At 38.0% G+C, this 26,318-nt stretch overlaps 1 protein-coding gene across 2 annotated transcripts in view; it reads right to left on the bottom strand.

The window, feature by feature from the left end:
• ppp2r5d (protein phosphatase 2, regulatory subunit B', delta) overlaps positions 1-24,440 on the bottom strand; it is a 69,311-nt gene extending 44,871 nt beyond the window's left edge. For both annotated transcript variants that reach the window (XM_089117298.1, XM_039690564.2), the window contains exons 1-3: positions 24,287-24,440; positions 23,427-23,510; positions 17,415-17,586 (exon numbers count right to left, since the gene is read on the bottom strand). In XM_089117298.1, the coding sequence (XP_088973424.1) occupies positions 17,415-17,586; positions 23,427-23,510; positions 24,287-24,313 (283 nt within the window). In that variant the 5' untranslated portion in view covers positions 24,314-24,440. The remainder of the gene's footprint in view (positions 1-17,414; positions 17,587-23,426; positions 23,511-24,286) is intronic.
• Positions 24,441-26,318: the final 1,878 nt, after the last annotated feature.

Genomic DNA, 26,318 nt, shown 5'->3' with positions numbered 1-26,318 from the left:
CAATATTAATGCTAACATCTGACCTCTTGTCCCACACAACCAAGGCAATCCATGTCCTGACACTACAGTAACCACGGCACGGGACACACATCAAGCCAACAAGATAGTGAGCTGCGTTCAGGGTCTTACGAGATTGTTTTCATATAGCCCAGGCTAATCATCCAAATTACGGCCCAATGACCTGCATGTGCCGGTACACCAAACAGGACTGACTGAACGGTCTTTAGTCAGGGCATAAGGTCAGGAGGTAAAGCTCTTATTTCACATATGATACTGCAGGGCTCGAGCAGAGCATGAAAGACGCTCGGCACAGATGGAGGGACTGTCACTGTCCTGATCAGGCCAGTGTTGCATCGCCACCAAAGTTTATCAATTACACATTTATAAGTCTTGCCAATTGATATTACAGCCCGATCAATAAAGGATTTTGAAGGCCGATACCAATACAAATATTTTTGGGTTTTAAAATCCGATATATCGGCCGATATTTATTTATTTTTTTGCAAAAACGCGCAACAAAACCTTAACAGATTTCCCTAACATAGTTTTGTAGTTATTTATGAGTTAACTAAAATAATATGATAAAGCATTTTAAAAAGAAACTTGTTTCTTTTATGGTCACAACAGAATGAGGAACATCAAAATATGTTAAAGTTCTGATAAATAAAATAATAATTAGTCCCTAGATTGCCTTATAAGCTACCTTATAATTATAATGTCAGCTTGCTTATCCCTTTACCTGCACTTTTTACATTCTTTCCATCAACCTACATCAAACCATTTTCAATCATCAGTTGCTGCCTGCCTTCGAAAACCTACTATTTAGCGATTCTAAATTGATTACAGAACAACAGTCTGCAACACACACTTGGAGTCGTTGGATTTCACACACGTGTAAAAGAAAAGCTAACTTTTATTCACAAGATACATTTGATACTTTTCTCTATGTCTAAATGTTCACTCCTCGCAAGTCTAACTTACATTTTACAATGCAGGGACATGCTAGTTATAAATATAGTAATCATTACTTTATTTAGGTAGAATAAGTTGATTGTGGTTTCCAAGCTCATTAATGTTAACGTTAGCGGTCTGCCACTGATGATAGTGGTATTAGCTAGCTTTGTGGTTAGCTAGTCTGTAATGAGCCATAATTTAGCAATGGATAACGTCATACTGGAAATGGTAAAACAGACATTTTCAATATAACAGGCCAAGGAGATATGATTGAAGCGTGTTTTGTCCGTTTTGTATTTTATTTTTGAAATATTCATTTATCGGCCATTATAACTGCCGATACCGATATTTTGGAAAATGCCTAATAACGGCCTATAATATCGGTCGGCCGATATCGGTCTGGCTCTAATTGAAATATTCTAGCACAAGAAGATGCGAAGGAGAATATGGTATAGCTCAATTCGGTACTTGGTACTAAAATGTGTGACTCGGTCCCGGTAGTACATTTACGGTAGGGCTGGGCGATATGGCCAAAAAAAAATTTTCACGATAATTTTTTTTATATCAGTCGATATCGATAATTATCACGATATATGTCAAATATGTATTTTTTTCAAGTTTAAAGGCAGATTTTTGCGACTAAGTGAAAGTTGTATAAACCAGAGTGTTAATTGTGTTTTTAAACTACTCTTTAAATTTATGTTCATTAACAAAAACAGTAACATCTGTTGTTGTTTTTTTTCCTTTTTTTTTTATTATGTAACGACCACATTTTTATTTGGTAAAAAGTAATATTCTGACTGTTTGAGTTGTATTCAAATTAACTATTGGGCATTCAGTCTCATGCATTTAGATCATGATGACCACAGATAAAACCAGGTATAGCCTATAACTTAGCTCCTCACTATCATGGCATAACTTTATGGTTTCTGTATTTTTTGAATGAAAAACAATAGCCTAACAGCTAGGGTTGGGTATCGTTTGAATTTGAACGATTCTGATTCCGATTCCTGGTTTCGATTCCGGTTCCTAACAATTCTCGATTCCGATTCTTCTAAGAGGCAGGGTCAAAAAAGTTTAGCTAACCTTGCTAACCAACGGTCTTTCGGAAGGAAATAATCCTTTCTGAAGGAAATACTCCTTCTGTCACAAATACTCCTTTTCTCACAAATTTTGCATTTTGCCGAGATTTCGTTATTTTTAGAAAAGTGAAGCCACACTTTGGATCGCCGACGTAAGCTACTCATGTTCGACTCGCGCAGTTATGCCAACACTTCCGGCAGACGCTTCTTTGTTGGTGTTGTTCAGCGGTTTCTTCTTCCGCTCGGCGGACTGTGAATATTGAAACTAGGAATCGAAATTTTAACTTTTGAACGATTCCGGGAAAAACGAAAAGTTAGTCCCGATTCCAATCGATACTCGATTCTCGATACCCAACCCTACTAACAGCTAAATAAATACATTATTAAATACTGTACTTATATTCCATTAGTCATAATACATTGTTAACATTAATAATATTATACAATTCAATATGTATATCCCACATTTCATGGTGCAGGTAATATTACCAGGCTAACCTTACAGTAAATCCATGGTAGGCTAAATGGATTCAGTATCAATTCAGATTCTGTATCGTTGCACGCAGTGTTTCTCCTTTTGGTCAGCGGTGTTTCATCTGCCTTTAAACTGGTTTAAACTTGACATTTGTGTTCTTCGCTGAACTCAAGTGCTTCTCACTGGATCTCGTGAGCAAAACGATCAGAGGCGCGTCTGCGTGAGCTCGCGCTCCGCTCAATGCACTGCTGTTTGGACTTTGAGCCGAGCGGATAAATGCTCCGTGTGGCGCGCGCGGTTTAAATGAGTTTCGTTCCGCTTTTTTGACGCATAAACATTATCGAACATTTATCGACCTCTTGATATCGTTTTATCGAGGAAAATTATATCGCGATAATTATCGTTATCGTTTTATCGCCCAGCCCTAATTTACGGTATTTCTCAGATCTGCATGGGTCCGGGTCCAGCTTTTAAAATAATAGACGGGTCCGGGTCGGTTCACTGTAGCACATTACGGATCTCTTTCTCTCTAATTTTTTGACCCATGTAGACCCCTACCGCCAAACAGGTACCATTTTATGAAAGCAACAAGCCACACGAGGCTGTATGTTACAGTAAATTTGCCAAGTGGCTTATAGTGCTTGAACAAATACTGTTATACCATGTTATGTCTGAATATTCGATTCTGATTGGCTGGAAGGTGTGCAATAAAACCATTTAATGCACAGGTGGTTCCAAGTCAATTGAATCATTGTGCTATATTATTGCACTGTTTTCATTGAAGCACACATACGCATATGTCACTCCCACACAGAGCGGAGATCACGCTGCGCACACACAGAAACATGTCAACGCTGCCCCACAACTTTTAGTAATAAAATAGCTTTGCTAGTTTGCAACGAAATTATATTTCTCAGCAACGAGGGGGTTAAATCGCTACTTTGAAGTAATCAGACTCACAGCTTCATTGCTTAGAGAGAGAGAGAGAGAAATGCTGAACAGATGCAGGTATGAATCTCTCTCTCTCTTTATCAGCTTCACATTGTTCCATTCTTTGCCTCCATGTCATGCATTAAAATCATTTAATGCACAGCTAACCCTGGATTATCCATTACTTAAACCACATTTTACTAAATGCAAAAAAAATTAAAATGTTCTGTCTCAAAAATGCATTACCTGCATATTGAATATTAAACTAATGCAATAATAATTAAATAAACTATTATATTTAAAAAGGTATGCAGCTGAAACAAAGGAGTTGAAATGCAGTTTGACCACTGCAGATCAAAACTGCAATAAGCATTTGATAAATACGGTTTCATATTTCCCCTAGCAATATCTTAGCACAAGTAATTGTAAGTTTAAAATCTTCAGCAGTCACAATGATGGTTCAGTGACAGTGTTGTACGCCTCACACAATGAGCAGTGTTTCTACCGCCTGCACATCTGTATGGTGCACTGAGATCATGCTGCTGCAGGCAACCACCGCGTGATGCACAATGTTCTTCACAAAACTGTGAAAATATATGCAAGCACTCATTCGAAAGCTTGTTCAAATATGTCATCACGAAACTTACGTAATCCACTTATGTTGAAAAAAAGAGAACAGAGATGAGCAAGAAATGATCTACTTGCGCACACTGCCACAATGCATGCACAAATCAATTATAAATGTATGCATGGTGTCGTCTACATTCTGTCTCTTCCTGTTATCACCTTTTAGTCCATTCCAATCATTAAGTCTTGCATTTTAATGCATTGTCACTAGGGCTGGGCGATATGGCGATATATATCGTTACCGCGATAGAAAACGTCAGACGTAACAGATTTTTTTATTCCGTGTATACCACGAAATGCAAATAAGGGGGCGTGGTTAACTCCCATGCAGCGCGCGTGAGACTGATGCTGAGATTTCTCAAAGAAACATGGAGAAAGCAGATCAAGAGGATCCACAAAGGAATGACATTTTCTAAAGGATTGTTGTTAACGTGATATGTTCGGGGGGAAAGGCAGCCGTCAACTTGAGCAGAGCAGCAGCACCCAGGCTACAGTTTAGAGGAGTGCACGTTCGCAACGGGGAAAGCATGAAGTTACTTGATAACAACATTTCATAGGCTATATCAATATCATTACGAGAAATAACCTTAAATAATGTATAGTTATCCGCATCTTTCCTTCTCTTATGTATAGTTACTTTTTAAACATGAAAATCGCATTCAGCATGAATGAACATCCTGAACTCCAAACAATTGCCTACTGAACCAGTTGATAAAATCTTCCTTTGATTCGATCCGTGATTACAACTTCACTCTCAAATTAATCGATCGCATTTTGTTGATGTTAAGACGCGCGCGTGCACATGCACTGAGAGGGAGCGCGCGGTGTTCGACGCACTGTTATAAGGTGTGTATAATTTAAACTAGGGGTGTGCGATATGACGATTTTTAATCGTGGACGATTAAAATGTCTCCACGATCTGCTTTTGAAGAAATATCGTAGTATCGTGTTACAGTGCATTCTATCAGTTCAGTTCTGGCGCCTCCGTCTCTCAACTGTACAACGCGACGTAGCCTACACATGATCACACGTTAAGGAATAGGTACGGGACACCGCAATTCACAAAAGTTCATTATTTGCATTAGCCTTGCCGGTTAAACATTTAATTCACGCGCTGATGCGCTGTTATAACGTGCGCTTTCCTGACCGCATAACCCCCGACGCTCACAGGAACTAGATCTGTCAAACAGCGCCTGAATACTGGACTAATAAGTTCTCTCGAGTCTTATTAAGCTAATACTGTTAAATACACACAATGTTTACATAAACAGGCTATGTCTAAAGTGAAAGCAAACATTTGAGAGAATATCTGGTGTAATATGCGTCTATATTAAACGCGTCGCGTGCTGGTCTAAAAGCAACAGGAATAAATAGTAGCCTACTGCCGCTTGTCCTTAAAGGGATAGTTCACAAAAAAAAAAAAAAATCCGTCATTATTTACTCACTCTAATGTTGTTCCAAACCTGTATTCATTTCTTTCTTGTGCTGAACACAAAAGACAATTTTTTTTAATGTGGGTAACCAAACAGTTGCTGGTGCCCATTAACTTCCAGGAGAGAACCTATAAAAAACTATAAGGGGACCAGCAACTGTTCGGTTACCCACATTATTCAAAATAACTTTTATTTTCAACAAAAGAAAGAAACTTATTCGGGTTTAAAACATCTTAAGAGAGTAAATTAAGACAATTTTCATTTTTGAGGGAACTATCCCTTTAGTGTTAATAAATATAAAAAAAAACACAAGGAGAAAATCACTCACTGACTGAGAACTTTAATATATCTTTAATAAGAATCAATTTATTCAGTGAAGTCTATGTAGTGTTTTAATTTCATATTTGTTCATTTAATTACTTCAATGCAACTGCTAAATACACCTACTGCATCTGAAAAAATAAAGCACTATTTATTTAATATGAATATTAATTTGTGTAATGTTTATCTTGTCTTATTTTTTTAATAACAAAGAAAATAATGACAAAGATTTTTATCTTCGCCACTGGCCTAAATGTGTGGCTTTCTTTTTTCTTTTGTTACCTAAGGCTTTGTTTTTAACATAGGGACATTAGTTTGGCTGTAATGAGCAGCCACTTGCAAAATATTAAAACCAACTTGAAAAAGAATCGTGATAAAAAATCGTGATCGTGATTTTCCTAAAAAAATCGTGATATGATATTTTTTCCATATCGCCCACCCCTAATTTAAACTACTTAGTCAACACTAACGCCCGTTTCACACATACTCCGTTTGCAGTGCGTATGCGGTCCGTATTTTTTTCCGTACCCATGTTAACAGGTTAGAGCTTTCACACTGCACGCGGATGCAGTCCGTCGATCCGTTCCAGTTGCGGTGCGTATACAGCAGTGCAGAGATCGTTTCCGTACCGAGTCTATTTCTGCTGTGCTGCAAACGCAGAAATAAAGTGACAGTGCACGGTTCGTGGTCAAAATGAACTCAGATTGACCTCGAAATGTAGTAGTTTAAAATGTAGTAATCTCTCCATAAAGCTATTTAATTGTTTCATATTTTTACTTTAAGACATCTTAATTAGTGATCGACCGATATATCGGCCGGCCGATATATCGGGCCGATATTTGAGGTTTTTACGTGTATCGGAATCGGCCGATACACCGCTGCGCGTTCGCCGATAGTTTTTTTTTTCCCGCCGTTATTTATAGACAGGCGGCCACGGGCTGCTCCGTGCTGCTGGAGATGCTGCAGTTCACGTGCCCCGCCCTCCCCCACTAGAAGACTGCAACCTGCTCTTCACGAGAATGGTAACTTAAACTTTCAAAGGATCTTTTAAATGTTTGACTCCTGAAATATTGTCAAACACTTTGAAAATGGAAACACGTCGCCCTATAACTGTTATGTGCTTGCAACTAAGCAAGTTTGTGGGTCCAAATGGAAAACGCGAATATGCCTCGTCTATAAAACTTAACTGCTTGCCATTGTATTAAGAAGCTGCAAATAGTTAAGGTGTAGGTTATCCGTTCAGTATGCATTAGGACTGTCTATGAATATTCTACATTCGAATATCTATTAATTTTGAAGGTGAAAATTAATATTTGAATGTGGAAAAACACGCCCGCGGTTGCAGACTAATAACGTTACCACAGCTGCACAGCTCGCTCGGAGCGCTCACTGTCGGTTCTATACTGTGAAACTTCAATCACTGAATGAACTGAAGCCTGCTATATTTGGGACAAGAGTCGCGACTCGCAACCTTAAATTGCTTGCACAAAACTCTTGTTTAGCACTCAACATTTGTTTGTTGTTCATTTAACCGACGCGCAGAGAGCGTGAGGGCGAGAGAGAGAGAGAGAGAGAGAGAGAGAGTGCCTGAGCAAGTCCGGGCGAGAGAGTGAGCTCTGCGGTCTTGGCCATTAGTTGATTTACTTGCTTTTTAATACGTTGTCAAATATGTTTAAACTCAAATAAACCATCTAATACTAGTAGTTATGTCTCTTTTTATTAATGTGTCCTGTTATTGATGTAATGCGCGTCAACAACAAAACGCGCAACGGGATGTTCAAATATGTTTTTTAGAGGGAATATGCAAACGCCATTTGAGCAATTTTGACAGCCCTAGTATGCATACGGTAACGAACTCTGGTCATAGGATTAAGGAATGCCAACGTTATTCTGTGCTTTTTGTGGGAGATTTATTCAGCGCTCACCTGGCTAAGGTTTGGGGCGTGTGGAGTTTGTCTCCCTCGCAATCGCAGTGATATTACAGACTAGACATGCTCATTTTATTTTATGTAGGAAAATTGAAACCATGCAGTACATAGTTCGTTTCTTTTAAAATGAAGTACAGTGTGCACTGTGCACTTTATTATGCTGGTTGCTACTCTGTGCAATAGTGTAATTATTTAATTTATGCTTAAATATTCATTTTCAGCACTGAACTTTTTTTGTTCTACTTCATGTTTTTCATATTTTTTAAATTGTTTATCTACTTGTTCTTGTTCTACCTCACATGTTTTTACTATTTGTTAAATATTAATTTTTGAAGTTAGTTAAATGTTACTTTTATTAAATTGAGACCTGTAACATTTGTTAACATCATGCTATTTTTAAGATGTAAATTGAGGGAGCAAAATGTATCGGCTCCAAATATCGGCTCAAGAAAATCGGCAGCCCGTATCGGTCATCGGCTAAGGCTGATGGGAAAAAAATCGGTATCGGTATCGGCACTAAAAAATCCATATCGGTCGATCCCTAATCTTAATATACAAGTAATGCATGGAATTGTATGCATTCGTTGTTTAAATCGTGTTTAAACGAGCATGCGTCCATTCAAGTTTGTAAAAGAGAATCGCAAATCCATGGCAAAACTTTTATTTTTAAAAAAGTTACTGCATATGGTGAACATATTTTGATTACCAAAAACCAGGACACATGGCCCAGAAAACAAATGATACTCGAAGTTTACTCAAAGATGCCTTGTTAATTTCAATACAATTAAAATAGGCTATGCCCCCTCTGTGGATAGAAAATTGTTGTATTAAGACACAAAATCAGATCCACTTCTCAGAGGATACTCAACATGTTTTATTATGACAGGTTGGTTTAAAATTTAATGAATGAAATAATGATTAAAAAATAATGTCTCTTTTATATTAAAAAAAAATATATCAATATTAATTAACTAAAAGAAATACCTTCAAATTGAACAAAAATACCTCTCACAAAAACGAACTAGTTTCCTTCCTCTTTATCCTGTTTTTCCTCCTCATCCTCCTTGTCTGCTCATCTCCTATATTTTGCTATAAAGCTGATCTTTTCCAGCGTTTTTTTTTTTTTTTTTTTTTTGAAAACCAGGACATCACTTTATAAAAAACGGCCAGGAAAGGACGTGAAAACAGGACTGGGATAACATGACTGTTGGTCACTGGTCACGCTATTGCTGCATAACTTCTGATTTTGAAATAAAAATAGCGAGTGTTTGTGGTACAGCTCACGCAATGCAAACGCAGCATATGTGAAAGCACTTTAGCGCGTGCGGCTCCTGTACCGGATACGCACCGCAACACTCACCGCATACGCACTGCAAACGGAGTATGTGTGAAACGGGCGTAACAGTAGCTGCGGTGTGGTGTTCATATTGCTGCTCTCCTTCTTGTCACTTCTGAACTGACGGGTTGCCAGATATAACAAAAAGAGCAAAACAAGCCCGTTAAAACAACAGTGTGTGCAGTCTCCGGTTGTGCAGGAATACCCTTCTCCGTTGAAAACGCAGTATAATAAGCACATGTGGTAAAAAAAAAATTATAATTATATTATATATATTATAATTATATTATAAACTGATTGATGAAGTAAAGCAATGCATGAGATTGAAAAATTATTTAAAGTTGAAATGCACCTATGATATCATAACATATCAATCTGTTGTGGGAAGTTCATCTAAGTTTATGAGTGTTTTTTGTTTACTATATTTTGATATAAAAATAGTTTACCAAATAAATCATTTACCAAATAAAATAAAAATAAAACAAGGTGACATAATTTTCATTTCTAAAGTATTTGGGCTTATTTAAAGCCCTTTTTGTCGATTTTTTTTTTGAGGATAACTATATAAATAACTATATCGTGAAATATATCGTTACCGTGAAATAAAATTAGTCATATCGTGAAACACAATTTTGGTCATATCGCCCACCCCTAATTGTCACATTACTTCTGCCTATTCAAAAAACTAGTAACCTAATCAGAACCGGTCCTTCGGGTATAGCCAACTGTAATATAATTAAAAACAAAAGATAAAAGACCAGTCTAATTGGATAATATGCTTATTTTTAAATGAAGCATAGTGTTAAATCAGTATTTTTTTTCTGCTGCCATCATGAAATTAAATTAAGAAAACCGTTAAATATCACTGGTACACAGATTTTTGCCTTCCAAGCTGGCATCATGGCAGACACTGAAGTAAAATCACTCTCTTGAAAGGAATTCCTAGATACACACTGAGCTAGTTTGGCTTAGTTCTCACACAAAGACAGGAAAAGGGAGATCTCCATGCATCCTCTGTTTGTTTGCCATGTGGACATCCAGAGACAGTGCCAGACCACCAGAATCAGTGTTGCCTGGGCCAAACACAGAGACAAACACAGAGACATTGTTCTGAAGCGAACATATGTTTGGCACCCCGTATAGAAAGGTGAATACATGTATTGGTCAAGGCTCCACAAGAATGCTAATGACGCATTATTTAACCCGGAGTATTTTAAGATACAGCGTGGATAATCAAGACCATTGTTGTAGCGTGTAGATGCACGACTCCAAAACTAAAACACATTGCAACAATCACTGCAGTAATTACTTTTACAAGAGAAAACATTTCTAACCAAACTGGTAGTAATGATAACAACTGTAAAGAGCAACTCTTCTCAAAACAGCGCATGATTTATTAAAACACTAAACTGCCTTCCTCAAGGTATTCCTGAAAGTTTAGGTGCAGGTCGAGAGGTCACACAATTTTTCTGAATGTGCTGTGTGGAAAATGGGGCTCACGCCACCTTCACAATGGCAGTTTAAATCAGCTCCGTAATACGCAATACGTTCCCAACGGACGTCGTACTACACAGTGAAAAGCGTCGGATGCGGGTAGAACAAAAATTGCGGAGAGATTAAAGTTTGATTGTGTCAGTTCTGTATGATCTCTCTGATGAGGGTTATGCTGCGTGAGGAAAATTGCTCAGGACGTTGACATGTCAGGTCGAATAAAAATGTGATATAGTGGTCAATAGTTCAATGTCTACCTTCAATTTAATTGTATTAACTGCCCTTATAAACTTTAGAAAGTCATGAAATTATAAAATGACATGACAACTTATCGTTATAAAATCATTATTTATTTTATTAAAAGTTAATAATTCAGGTTTGTGTATCAGTACCATAGCAACGCTCAACTTCCGCTGGAATTGTCGGATAGGAACTGTCCGTAGCTTTTCGCACGAGTTCAAATTTTTGAACGCATCCGGATGACCAACGGACACGATTTTCTTCGCACCGCACTCGGTCGGACCCGTTTCGGACCCATTCGCATGCGGTCTGCGAATCTCCATAGGAAATGAATGACTTCCGGTCGTTTCGCAGCCGCATCGGAGCTGATTTCAACTGCCAGTGTGAAGGCGGCGTCAGCTCTAGGCCTCAGACTTCTGCCATCACAGCTCAAAGCCACTGGTGGTACTTTGGTGTAGGGATGTCACGGTACCAAAATTCCACTAGTCGGTACCGATACCATTAAAATTTTACAGTTCTTGGTAAAAATTTCTAGCCTAGAAATCTAGACGCACCCTAGCGGCAGCAAAAATTATTAAAACCCCAACTCTGGTAGGGCCAATCGCATCGTGTATAGAGTCGGAGGGCGGGCTTAACATAATGATGACAGAGTTGCGACGGTCAGAGCCAGCTCGGACATTCGGTTTTAAGTTGTTCATCCTCGGATGCGGCCGGCGCCGCGCACTCTGTTACAAAAAAGCTGTGGCGAAATGATCAACTTGTCATATTTGCCGCGCTTGTGCTGTCAAGTCGAGTATAAAGGTTTTACTCCGTGTCAGAGCGCGCTCTGATCGGTATAGGTGCACGGACCTCTCCCGAATCATCTCCACCACCCCGAAGCACCACTACTCCGCCTCCGTTTCCCTCGTAAGCTGATATCAGTATTTAAACATTCTCTATGATATTATTTTTTTAATGACACACTGCCTCTTTCTCTCTCATACATATGTTGGCTAGTTCTAAACTCTTAGACTTTTAATGATTAGTGTTTTATTTTTAAAGTTTGTGGGTCGTGTAAAAAAAAAAATCCCTTATTTTGGGGATGGATTCCGGGAAATCTCCCTTATTTTCAATGTTCAATGTTGACAGCTGGACTGGATACGGTAAAAGTTTATCAACTTGCTCCGCTGAGTACGTCACTGTCTTTGTTGCTCTGATTGGCTTTAGCGCTATCCAATTGCGTGCAGAGAGAATTTGAAAGACAACCGTTTATCCCGCCCCTCGGATTGAGCCCTGTCAATGAAGAGTTTCCAGACCGAACATATTGATGTAGGTCTGGCATGCCAGGCTAACAAATTTCAGTACCACAGCAAAATCAGTTTGAACTATTTATCTAATTTAACCATTTGAAGAAAATATTAAATTCAATTCAATGACTTTTAGGGATGTAACGATTCACTCGCAACCGGTTGAAAATCGATAAAAATGTGTGACGATTCAAGTCGGTTGAAATGTTAAACGAAACGCGATACACGTTTTAAACATCAGGGGCGTTTACTGAATAGCCTACTGTGAAGTTGAGAACCTCGCTTTACAGGCTCAATAGCAGCGAGCACACACTGGCGCGAACCTATAGCGAGTGTTTTCACTTCATTCCTAAGGAACTTGAGCTTGTGTGAGCACTCATAATAATAAACTGAAAACGCTTGGTTTGCTCCGCTCGCATCGCGCCAGTGTGTGCCGTAGACTGTGTGCACGCGCTATCAAACACATGGTGACGGCAAGCGTAGATGTTGACTCATTCAAATCGGAGCTGTGGCGGCATTTTGACTCTTCATAGACTAATAATAATCACCACCATGAGAAACACATCACCTCCGTTTTCACGTAAAAGTCATTAATACGACAAGTGTGAGAGCTACGGAGATTACAAGGTGCGTCAGTGTTTCCATGGCAACCATGTGTTTATTTTACTATCTCTTTCTCTAAAGGTGTACATGGAATTATTTATTTTGTAAATAATGTGTTGATGGTTATGGCATATTGTGCTAAATGTGTTCTGTTTTAACTCTTTCTAGTTTAATGATATAAATAATGACAAAATCTTAAATCTAAAATCTTTCCTTTATTACAATGTAAAACACCTGTCAATGTGGTACTAATTTTACAGTCTTTTACTTAGTGTGCGAAGGTACCAGTGTCCAGCCTCCTGACCAGACAGACAGAAACACTGAGTTGAAACAACCTTGAAGGAAATTTTTTTTCAATGTAGTTTTATTATTTCACCAATATATTTCAAAATGAAAATGAAATGTGCAGCATTTTGTCTGAGAAATAATAAAAGAGATTTGTAATAATAATAATAAAAATAATAAAAGATTTGTCTTAAATCTCATTTGTTAAAAAAAAAAAAAAAAAAAAAAGTAAGAAAATCGTATTGTGAAACCGGTATCGGGAATCGCATCGCATCGTGAGTTGAGTGAATCGTTACATCCCTAATGACTTTACTATTTATGACGGTAAATTTATGAAAGCACTGAAGGCTACATGCTGTTTAAACGAAAATATTGATGAGATTGAGAAATATTGCTTATAAAAAAAAAAAAATCAAGTGACTATTAAGCAACCTTCTACACAAACATTATTATAATTATTAGTAGTAGTATTTTTAATTAATGGAGGCGTAGTTAAATCTGTTGTACAGTAGCCTAATATAATTATTTCTGTCAATTTCGTTAAGTTAAGCCAAACCTTTTTTTGACAGGTTGCTGCGAAGACCTTTGAGTTTATTTGCGTGTATGATATGACGATAGTTTTTCTCAAATGAAACAGTAAATTGCTCATGAAGTGAATCTCAGAGATGAATGGAATCATGAATCATGTCATTATATCGTGAGGAAGCAGAGACTGAAAACAGCACGAGCGTCACTCATACTTCTGTGAGTGTGTGTGTGTGTGAGGTAACGTTAAATGAAACCGCACGTCTGCGCCGTTCAATTACACAGAGACAAGCAGAACATGCAGGGTTCATATTTAATTAGTCTTTTTGCAGTTTAATATACACAGACACCACATCAGCAGCGCAGCCGGTCGCATGTCTCAGCGCTTTCATAAAGAGGTCAACTTCACGCCCTTCGTGCTTGCATGTGCATCCAGAACCGGGTTTGACCGGGTACTCGGTACCACCGGGACTTGGTACCGTGCAGTGATGCGCGGGTCAATGTATAAACAAACCGCAACCGACCGACGTTTTCAACTACCCGCCCGCAAATCGGACCGCAAAAAAAAGTAAAAAAATATTGTACCCGACCCGCTTCCTGACCGCATTTTTTAAAAGTAGTAAATGCTCATCGGAGCGTTATTGGACCATAGACGTGTAACAACACAGCATCGCAAGAAGACGTAGGCCTACACATAACAAAGGCAAAGCCAGCACTTTGGTCATCATCTTTCATTATTTCAGCAAATGTCTCCCACACTTTTACTCTTTCTATTTGTGTATTTTCGGAGCTTCCACTCCCCAGTCTTCACCTTTTCTCTTGCCGCCGCCATCTCTGCAGACTGTAGTGATCATAGACATGGCCGGTTCGTGAACGAATCGCTCTTTTGAACCGGTTCTTTTTAGTGAACCGGTCGAACCTACGCTAAATCGAACTGAATCGTTTGAAATAGTTCGCGTCTTGCGTCAGTGCTGATCCACAAGTTAGTTACTTACTTTCAGACATGCCTGACAGTCCCTCCGAATCGAAATAAATCAATATCCTGAATTCTATTTTACTCCAGTAACTCCAACAGTTCACTGAACCGAGACATGTTGGTGCCACTGTTGAGAGAAGTGATGAGCACGAGCAGCTGATACTGCGCATAGATACTGCGTACTACCGAACGCACAGGGACAGCGGTTCTCGAATCACTATAGAACCGAGAACTGTTTAGACTGAGCTTGTAGTGTGTTATCTTCGTGCCAGTTATTCAGCCAATAATGTGTAGGGCTGTATATTTCATCAAAAATTGTGTCTAGTACTAATACAAATGTTTAATTGGCATCTTTTTTCAAACGACCCGACCGACCGTGACCCGAATATCATTAAAAACATTTTTGGATGACCCGTAACTGCCGGTAACCGCGGGTGACTGCAGGCACCCGCTCATTTCGGATCAACCCGCGCATCACTGGTACCGTGACGTTTACATTTTTTTAGTACCGACTTGGTACCGAAGTACTGAATATTTTGACAACACTACATTGGTGTTTGTATTGTTATATGTTGTAGATGGTTGTAGGAGTGCAGATTTTATCTCCAGCAGTTATATACAGTTGTCAACATTTAAAGTGGATCAAAACCTTGAATTTTGAACAACATCAGGTCATGTCTTAGAAAAACTTTGAACTTTTTTTGATCCACTTCAAATGTTGACTACTGTATATACACACGTACATATGTGGACATGATCAGCAACAATACTCAAGTGTGCTGTGGTGTTTAAACGAAGTTCAATTGGTACTAAGAGGCTCTACTAAGAGGGGTACTAAGTGTGCCAAGAAAATACCATTGCACTCACCATCTGAATGTTGCAGCAGAAATCGAGACTCAGACCAAGCAACATTTTTCCAATCTTCTATTGTCTAATTGTGGTGAGTCTGTGTGAATTGTAGCTTAAGTTTCCTGTTCTCTGACAGGAGTTACACCAGTGTGTTTTCTGCTGCTGTAGCTCATCTATTCAAGGTTCCACATGTTGTGTGTTCAGTGATGCTCTTCTGCAAACCTCGGTTTTAACAAGTGGTTATTTGAGTTAATGTTGCCTTTCTATCAGCTGACCCAGTCTGGCCATTTTCCTCTGACCTCCGACATCAACGAGGCAGACGAATATTTTCTCTTTTACAGACCATTTTCTATAAACTCTTGAGATTGTTGTGTGTGAAAATCCCAGTAGATCAGCAGTGATCCAGCGCTCAAAGTCACTTAAATCCCCTTTCTTCCACATTCTGATGCTCAGTTTGCACTTCAGCAGATCGTACTGATTGTCTACTAGGGTTGGGTATCGAGAATCGAGTATCAATTGGAACCGGGACTAACTTTTCGTTTTTCCCGGAATCGTTCAAAAGTTAAAATTTCGATTCCTAGTTTCGATATTCACAGTCCGCCGAGCGGAAGAAGAAACCGCTGAACAACACCAACGAAGAAGCATCTACCGGAAGTGTTGGCATAACCGCGCGAGTCGAACATTAGTAGCTTACGTCGGCGGTCCCAAAGTGTGTGTTTGTGACAAAAGGAGTATTTACTTCAGAAAGGATTATTTCCTTCAGAAAGGCCATTGGTTAGCAAGGTTAGCTAAACTTTTTTGACCCTGGCTCTTAAAAGAATCAGAATCGAGAATCGTTGGGAACCGGAATCGAAACAAGGAATCGGAATCAGAATCGTTCAAATTCAAACGATACCCAACCCTATTGTCTACACACTCCTAAATGCATCGAGTTCCCATGTGATTGGCTGATTAGATATTTGCATTAACAAGCATTTGAACAGGTATACCTAATAAAGTGGCCAGTGAGTGAGTGTGTGTGTATACACACATATTACTTTTTTTGTAATAAAAATGAAATCGTTTGGACTCCTCTCCTTGCAATCCGTCATTAAGGAAAATTCCATTATTTTACATTTTCATTGCGCCTCTAAAGTTTTTAAGTTACATTTTTCTACTTAGGAGAACATGTGCTCATTGGGGAAAAAAGGAAGCATGAAGCCCTTCCTGTCATTCATTTAAAATAGAAGTTTTCAGCCACATTTCTAAGCATTAACCAGTCAACTTTTCTGGACAACCAACATGCGGTAACACAATGACGCAGTAAATTATGTACGCAGGCATTTAAAATGGATTTTAAATGACTCTCTCTCCCTCAGCTGACCACTTGTGATCAGATGACCACCTGAGATAGATAAGTTCAGGTGTAAACAGTACCTAATAATATAATGAAAACATCACATTATCTGACGACGTAGTGCTGAATAAATTAAACCATAAGCTTTTTAGGTATAATCCACACCAGATTCTAAGAAATGAACTGCAAGTAACAGGCTTAATTAGATTGAAGATTAGAGTGTAACTCTCTAAATTGTGAGCCGTGGCAAGGTTTCACTGTCCTACTTAGAGAGACACTTGCACTGCTGATCCAATTACACTCTACGAGTCGTCATGTGCTTAAACTCCCTGCGTGGCCAGACAGAAAGGACTGTTCCTGACTGAGACTGTGACAGAACAACGAAAACAGGAGTGTAAAAGAGAGAAGGATCAAAATCTAAAGATGAGAAACAATAATCGTCAGCAGTAAAAGATTTGTATATAAATTCCAAAATGTATTACCAAATTTGCAGGAATGAAATTATATGATATGCCTGGAGTCTGCAATAAACAATCCAAGGCGCACTTCAAAAACAGCTCCATCTGGCACAATAATAGACTCATGGGTCATGCAAGGCTGCCCGCTAACAGTTAACACAATTAGCACCATTCATTGTGATACGCACACAACAACAGATCATTTGATCAATTCCAAGAAATCTCCACCAAAGAAAGCAGAACTGTGTTGGGCTATGTTCAGTTTGGAGTCGTCTCTACCTTTGATGGTGGGAAGCTTCTGCAGTTCCCGGTTCTTGCTGAGGTTGAATCGTGACGAACTCTGCCGACGCTCCTTCTTTACAATCTGAGGCCCACCTGAGTACTTAATTTTGTTGAGCTGAGTGGGAGGTGGAGTGCTGTTGCTCGGACGCTTGCTGGCTGTCTGCTGGGCCTGGGGAAAAAAAAAACCCACAATGTTGAGAATCAAAATGGGCACATTATCCAATTCTATGCAATTTCACCACTTTTGGTCACAGAAGGTCAGACTCCAGTGCCCTCTCATGTGAAACACAATCAAAGAAACAAAAATGCAACAAATAAGAAAAAGGCTATCCTGCTTTCAAAGTCAGAGGCTCATTCTGGAGAGCATTTTATTGGAGAAACATTTGGATAAACCCATTAGTGCTAGATGAGTCATCAATATTTTGGGTCTGCCTTCTCAGAAGAGAATTTTAATTGTGTGAACGACGACTTTATACACTAGCATATAAATGGCCTAGCATATAAACTCTATTTTGATTGGTGACACTTTATTTTACAGTGTCCTTGTTACATATCGTCGCCTTCCTAAAATAATTGCCCAAGTCATTTTCATTTTCAATTATTTTAGGAAGGTGAGGATATGTTATATGTACTTACCATAATACAAGTAAATGATAGATATTACATGCAACTAACCCTCAACCAAACCCTATTACTAACCTAACCCTATAGTAAGTACACATAGTTAATTTATATTACTCAGTACTTAAACATAATTAGACTGTAACAACGACACCTTAAAATAAAGTGTAACTTTTTGATTGATTGTGTCTTTAAAACCGCTGATTCATCATCAAGAAAGTGTACCTGTACATCTCTCTTTCTATTTCACTAGATCAATAAGTATTCCTCTATGCCTTGATTACAGTTTTGTTTACACTTCTATATGCATATTAAAACGTATTTATCCATATCCGCATTATACGTCATAACTGATCTACCATATTGTTAGAAAGTATCTGCCTATTAGTGCCTAAAAATACAAATTTAAAGTCAGCTAACTGCGTCACACTTCTCTGGGAAGCAAATAATTCGAATGTAATATTGAGCTTCATCTAATTATATTTACTGGAATAATTGAGAAACGAATTTCAGGCCCTAATTGGAGTAGGAATAGCAACTAATTTGTTTTAAAAAAAAAGTTTCGTAAAAACAAAATTGGATGCAAATAGGAAAAGCGAAAACAGAACTGAGAGCAGAAACATCAGTCATTACAAATTCAACCTTGGCATTGTTCCTTTTTTCTCATATTGGACACATTAATTAGGCAATAACATATTAAAACAATAAATTAACTTTTATTTTGACATCTACAGTGAGCCTCTGAGGACTGATGATGTCTAGTATAGATGTTTAGAGTGGTTTTTCTCCACATTTACAATTAATTCTCAGGTCTTATGTATATACATACAACTATGAACAAGTATTTTCCAATGGCAAAACAGTGAATAACACCTATGCAACCACTGTTGTAACACAAAGCAACGCACCACATCAGTCAACAAACCGCCTCCCTAACCCATTGGAGTTGAAGTCCAAAACTAACCTAACCTACATAACTCCTTATTACCATTTCTAGATTCAGCCTGCATTAAACATTCATGATTAGCCTGAGCTACCCATCAAATAAATATGTCTTCAATGCAAGATGAGCATCACAGAAACCATTTAAACCATAGGTGAGTATTACAGTATTATCACAGTGGGACTGTCCTTTACTAATGTTGCTAGTCAAGCTATACAATATGAACCCAGTGAGATTTTGTGCAAAAGCCAAGGCAGACTGTGCGACAACAACCATCTTTAATGACTATGTGATAAATATATTAGCTAAGAAAGGCCTTGTCCAAACCAATACGTTTTTTCTCTCCGTTCTCGCTTTTTCGTCCACAATGACATGGTGTTTTTGTCCTGCGAAAAATTAGCTTTTAAAAACGCTTTCCCAAGCTGATAAATTCAAAAGCGCTGTAGTATTTGAAAACGATGACGCATGTTTAGTCATGTGACGCATATTGAATTTCTAGATATGCATGTTTTACCGCTATTGTGTATGTTATGTGCTATTCACTTCAACACAGTTGCTAAAATTTGTTACTTTATACTCTCTTAATATCGCAGTCCTGCAAAGATGACAGAAAATGTACTTGCAATTGCTCTCCTCTGGAAAAACATGAGAGTTTTAGACCAAACATAATGACTAAAGCCGCGTTTCCACCGCAATTACCAGGAACTGTCTGTTACACAAGTGCTGTGAGGTGAATTTAGCATTTTTCGACATTACAGTTTGGATGAGAAACTTTTGGAAAATGCTTGAAAACTCTAGTAAGGTCGGTGGTGATGGCGCAGTGGATAAGACACATGCCTTTGGTGTGAGAGAGACCCGGGTTCGAATCCACTGTGAGATACCAATGTGTCCCTGAGGCCATCCTTAAAAATATTCTTGTTTGCCGTAACCCGACCGACCCTGTCAATTTAGGGCAGACCCAATTTTCTTATTTCTTTTCCTTTTAGTCCGACCGACTTGCCGGTTGTAACCTGCGTTCAGACCGACCGACCGATTTTTTTTTTTTTTCTTTTCAAACGACTAATTCAAATTCAATAAAATAATATTTTAGTTAGTATTGTGAAAGTTGCTTATGTCTACAAACATAGGCTACGTTCTTTCTTTTAAATAAAAACCTGTGGTGTCATAGTCATCCGATTATGTTTACACCATTGGTTTAACGTTACGCGTGTCACACTATGGCTTGTACGTTCGCTCGTTTCATTCAGTGTTCCCGCTTGGTACCCGGTATTAAAAGGGCAACGGGACTGAATATCAACCATTTCTATATATAATAATAATATTAAACAATTTGTCTGTGATGCATTTTGCTATTCACAGTCCAGAAGAGAGAGCGATCTCTCACCCGGAGCCACAGCGCGCACAGCACGACAGCCCTGCTTAATGAGTGACAATGAGGACAGAACGTGGTTACCTACACTTTAGATCTGGGATATTATTCTAATTGTATTTTAGATTTCCACTTTCAAAGATTATAAAAAGAAGATATTTGAGAAGAAACCATTACAGACGCATTCTGTCTAGCGCAACTTCCTTCCCTTCACAGCGTTGCGCTGTCATTTCTTCCTAAAACCCAAACGTACCGTCAGAATCAGCACGATCGGTGATTGTTGTAAAATGCAGTCTGTACTGTTGCTAAACTGCGGACGCGTTCAATCATTAAAAGAGCTATTAAAAGCACAAAAGTCTGCGCAAGAGACGCTGATCACAAGGCGACGGGCGCTCCGAAATCCACTAAAACGAGACAAGAAAAGTAGGCTATATCCTCATTTTGGGCTTCATGTGCGCATCTAAACTATCAAATAAACATAAAATATAAAATGACCTGCTCTGAGATTCATTTAAACACAGTTTATGTCTTAAATGGACGTAAATAGTTGGGAGAAAATGATGGTGCATCAGTCATCTATCACAGTAGAGTTCTGCATTCGGTCTTAAAGGGGCAGTAGTCTAATAAATGTGTGTGACGATTGAGCCAGTAATGCGAATCAAACAACAAAAGGCAGATAAAAATCACTCACAGCCCTTGAATGAATAACTTAAACTTTAATAAGCATTAATCTAACTATGATAAACTATGCGGTGTCATTTTACATTTGATTACTAAATTTAATTTCTTTTCAGACAGAGAGACAGACTTAACTGAAAAGTAGCTAATTTTAGACCTTCCTGAAATTAAAGCACTGTGTATATAGGCTAATTTGTATCTTTGTTTAATTGTATTCTTTGTTTGACCATGTGTTTGTACTTGTTTTTGCCTATCTCATGTATATGCACAACAAATAGATATTTTACACATTTTGTGACTGGCCTAAAACGTTTAACCGGTTGTAGGTTGCATTAACACCTAGCGGTGGATGCACAGTTTGAAGACCCAGTCAGTGACGTCACAATATGCATTTTTTTTTTTAAATTCACGATCACCATCACCAAAATTGTACTTTTTTTTTTACACTGAATCTTGAAAAAAAATATATAGACCTATCTACCGACCCTTTAAAAAAAAAAAATTGCTGTTACTGCAAACCAAAATATTTTTAAGGATGGCCTGAGCAAGACACTTAACCCCTAGTTGCTCCAGAGGCGTGTGACCTCCGACATATAATTGTAAGTCGCTTTGGATAAAAGCGTCAGCTAAATGAATAAATGGAAATGTAGTGATGGAGATGGATGGAGAGCATTACGAAACAAAAACGTTGTTCTCAAATGTATCCGGATTAATGTATACGTAGCCTAAAACAATATTTTTGACACCGCCTGACCTTCATGTGAGGCTAAGTTTAATTGCAAAGGCAATTAATTGGCCGCCAGTGAGAACGTCTCACTAAGCTTTTCAAGACGACAAAATAAATATTTCACAATCCTCAAAATTAGTCTCAGGCAGCGAAATTGAGGCAAAAATAAATAAATCACACAGTGTTCACACAGCTTTTGATCAGAAGGACATTGATTAAATATCAAAGCTAATCTTTTATTTATAGGAACACAGAATCAATGCGAAACCGCAATGTATTACTGGCACCATGGCTGAAGCCGTTCAGATAGCTGTAGAAAATTGATAAATGAGATGCATGAGACGTTTCCAAACCAACTAGCCTATGTGTGCCCTCATGGAAAAATCCTTTATGCAATGAACGATTTAATGAAGAAAAAAGCGACACTCACTGTCCAAGCAACAAGCGCTATGTATGTGTGTGTGTGTGTGTGTGTGTGTGTGTGTAACGACTGCCGCTGTGAAACACATGTTGAGGCCTGCCCATAGCATTACAGAGCTGGCCTCAGTCACAGGGGTTGCATGACTGAGTCTGACTTAAAATAGACCAAATCAATAAACTTCACCCGTTGCTACGTCACTCTCTGGGCCAGTTGATTCTGTCTGTATCACTTTGAACAACAGTGATATATTTCAGGGTGTACAGACAAGCTATTATGTCAATACAACCACACACTGGGAGGGATTACAACTCAATACCTAAATACATACATTACAAATGTAATTATCTAGCTAGAAAATCACTAATGACGCAAAAATAATAAAAAAATTAAACAACGATCCTTTAACACACTGAATGCTTCACTAGGGTCTAATAAACAAGTCTGACAGCACACGGAAACAATGAATCACATTGGATTTTTTTAATCAATAAAAAATAAAAAATAAAACCGAAATTACTGTTCAACTCTACAGTAAACAAGAGTTTTAAAGTCTATTTGCCTTATATTTAAACGTTAACTGTGGAGGACACTAATCACCTGAAGAAATAAACTTCTTTTTATGAACATCATGAAGATACATTAATGTAGACGGTATTTATATCATTGTTATTTTTAAATGATGAAACAGCCTACTGATTTGGGGCATTTTTTGAGCGATTGAATGTGCAAATTTTATGCAATGTTCAGTTGAAGCAATACATTATCTTGCCATTTACTTAAATTGATTTAATAACATATACAGGCCGACAGTCTAGGCTCATTTGCTCATTTTAAGAGGAGACTTGCATTGTTTTCTATAGAAGAATAAAACACCACTTAAGGAGCCACTTCAATCAATCTTACTGGTTAATAAAACAGAAATAGAAATGGGGGATGTCTGGAAGCAAGGTAGATAGCAAGGCATTTACCTATCCTCAGCATAACAGTGGGCACTGCAAACCAATTCAAACGTGCTTTTGGAAAAATGTCTGTGTGTAACATACTGAATAAACGTAGCAGAATCAACAGGAAGTGCAGAGATTACTTCACATATTACTTGCCTTGTAGAAGTCAATGAAATTGAATTTTAGTGAAAAAGTGAAAGAGAAAGCCCAAGAAAAGCAAGCAAATATTTGTGCAAAGACATCCTCTACAGTCAAACACATTATGAGCAATAGGGGTTTTATTTTAGACCTGTCTATCATCTTTACCTCTTCTGAATTGTCAGTTCCAGCATCCTTTCCACCACCGGCATTACTGTTTTTCGTGCTGCTTTTTACTGATTTGCTTGGTTCCTGTAATGACCACAAAAAGAACCAATAAATGAACATATGAGTCATAAATGCAGATCTGTTCAATCTTAAAGCCCATTTTGTTTTATCTAAAAGGGGACGGTCTGCAATATGCAAGTCAAATCGTGGGCAGGTCATGCTGCAGGGTTTGGTATGACAGGTGATGACACCCAAAAAGCCCAATTTGGAGTACATTTTGAATCAGGCAATGACATAAACAAAACATTGACTGCCATTCTGGGAATAACAAATGATTTCAGTTCACACAAGTCCAGCATCATGTACACAGTGACAAACTTGTCCACTCATATATCGAGCGTTTATATAACGATGCCCACAGCCCATCCACAGCCTGTCCACTGAAACATTGACTCATACAGGAGACATGATGTATGCGTGTCCAGCTTATGCTGCAATCTGTCAACTAATACGTCTGTATTCACATATTAACGGCCGATCATAATCTCACTATGGAAAACTGATCTGTAAAACAAACAGCAACCGAAGAGCATTCCCTCAAACATATATGATTTATATTTTAAACAAACGTCACGATGAGCTAAAGAAAACGCTTTCTCGTAATTTAAAAAATCTTGTGAATATGTAACTGTCAATGTTTTGACTTAAGATATGCAGGCTCAAATGCGCCCTTTTAGCGGGCTAGCGCGGCCTTCACTCACAAAAACACAACGCCAGGAAATGCTGCAGAATAATTGTTGTAAATCAAATTCCCGTACGCATTACTTAGACATGTGTTATGATTGTAAGCTGTACTTTACCTTCTCTTTTTTAGTTTTATTCGGCATTTTGGAAATGTAGTCTTTAGCCGTGCCTCCGTGATAAGGCTTCCCTTGCACTCGGGCTCTCTCGCGCACACTGTTACCTCCAGCTCACGCGCCCTCCCTTCACCAGCAACAAGCTGATTGGTCAACAAAGCACGAAACTAGGTAGCAACACCACAGTGGAATTTTTCTATTGGCCGCTCCTCGAACTAGACGGTCTTGAGGTTCCCGAACGGGGTCCTGGCTGCGACTACAGCTGTTGTTGACGACTTATCTAAAGGTGCAGATTGTCATTTGTCACAAGAGGAATTGATCGTGGGAGGGATGATTTAGCTAGTGACATTGACCGTGAACATGTCAGAATAGGGTCTTCCAGGCCAGGGGGTGTTTAGGTTGTGTAGGGCATGAGTACTACTGAACCGCTTAAAAAATTTTGTTTGTGAATTTTTATGCAGTTGAAGTCCTCTGGTTCAGCTTGAGAATAATTGTGTCATCAGATAGGCCGTGCAATATGAAAGGTAATTATTTAGTGTTTTATTCATTTTAAAGCCGCTAACTGCATAAAGGATTCCAATGGAATTTTCTTATTCACACAGTTAGACTCAAGAAATATAACGCACTATTTGGCTTAAGACAAGCGTTACAGATCTTCATCCATTATATAATGGCTTATAGACAAGGTTTCAGTTTTTCAATTTAAACTACATTTATCTTTGTTTATATTCATATATATATATAAATATAAAATCCATATTATATATTAATAATAATACTTCACATTTTTCTAAAGATTCAATCGAAAATATCCACACAGAAGCAACTAGTGCCATCTATTGGTGATATATCCTATTTCCCTATCGATTCGACAACACAACACATTCAATTTAGAGTACTACTAGAAAAAAAACAGAAACACGAATTCCTTTATAAGCATTTATTTAAAAAACAGAAAACATAATTTTCATTATTTTTGGGGTCCAAAACTCCAAAAAGTGTAACTGTTAACTTATTTTCCAAACATTAGGCTACTATGCGTAATTCATTCGTTAGTGAATAAATAGCTAGTTGATATAAAAGATAGTTCACAGCCAAAAGAAAAAATATATAACTCTGTCTCTCCAATCCTGTATAATCTTCCTCTACGTAAAAAAAATATATATATAAATACTTTGAAAGCTAGGGTCCACATTGGACTCCATTGACAATCATTGTATGGAGAAGGCAAAAGAAAAAGTCATACACAAAAATATTTTAGATGCAGATCTGTAGTATGGTGATTAAATCAATTTTCATTTTGGGATGAACTAAATAGGGTATTCTAGCTCATAGAATAAGTTTCCCCAATTTACATGAATTATATTGATTAATGCACGTTAAATTACCAAAACCAGTCGAGGCAAACACTTACCTCCATAGTAAGCAGCAGCTTCATTTTTGCTGATGTTATAGTTCCTCCCTGGATGCAGATGTCAACTGTAATATTACTGTCATTAAAACACAATGTAAACAAGTCAACCTATATCTCTAGAAAATCCATTTCTCAACAGTGATATTCCTAATACCTTACTAATCTTCAGGTTTAATCATTACTTTCAGTATTTACTCATATCTTGAAAACGATTTGTATGCAAACACTGCACAAGTATATACACAAGCAATGCAAGTTCAGTAATCTCATGTTCAATATGTTCAACGAAAGCAGTTGCAGCATATTGGTGTTCAATTTGTAATAAAAACTAGCATTTAGATCTACACTTGGTGCACATGCAAACAACTAAATACAGAGCACAATGTGATCCATTCATAAAACAGTAGCAGAATGGCTATCTGTGTATAATGTTAATAAATGTGCTTTATGCAAACGGTTTAACTCAATGTGGAAAATTACCTTAGAATAGATTTATGAACCATTTACACATGCATTCTCTCCAATTTCATGAATAACGCCCAATGTGTGCACAAGGTTTATAAAAAAAATAATAAAATAATAAAAACAGGCACAAGTCTAACAGCTGCAATAAGCATATTA

The sequence above is a fragment of the Pimephales promelas genome, chromosome 11 (genome assembly GCF_988280905.1).
Source record: "Pimephales promelas chromosome 11, fPimPro1.hap1.1, whole genome shotgun sequence".
In the NCBI taxonomy this organism is placed as follows: Eukaryota; Metazoa; Chordata; class Actinopteri; order Cypriniformes; family Leuciscidae; genus Pimephales; species Pimephales promelas.
The sequence above is the reverse complement of the archived record's forward strand: the minus strand, read 5'-3'. Positions and strand labels throughout refer to the sequence as shown.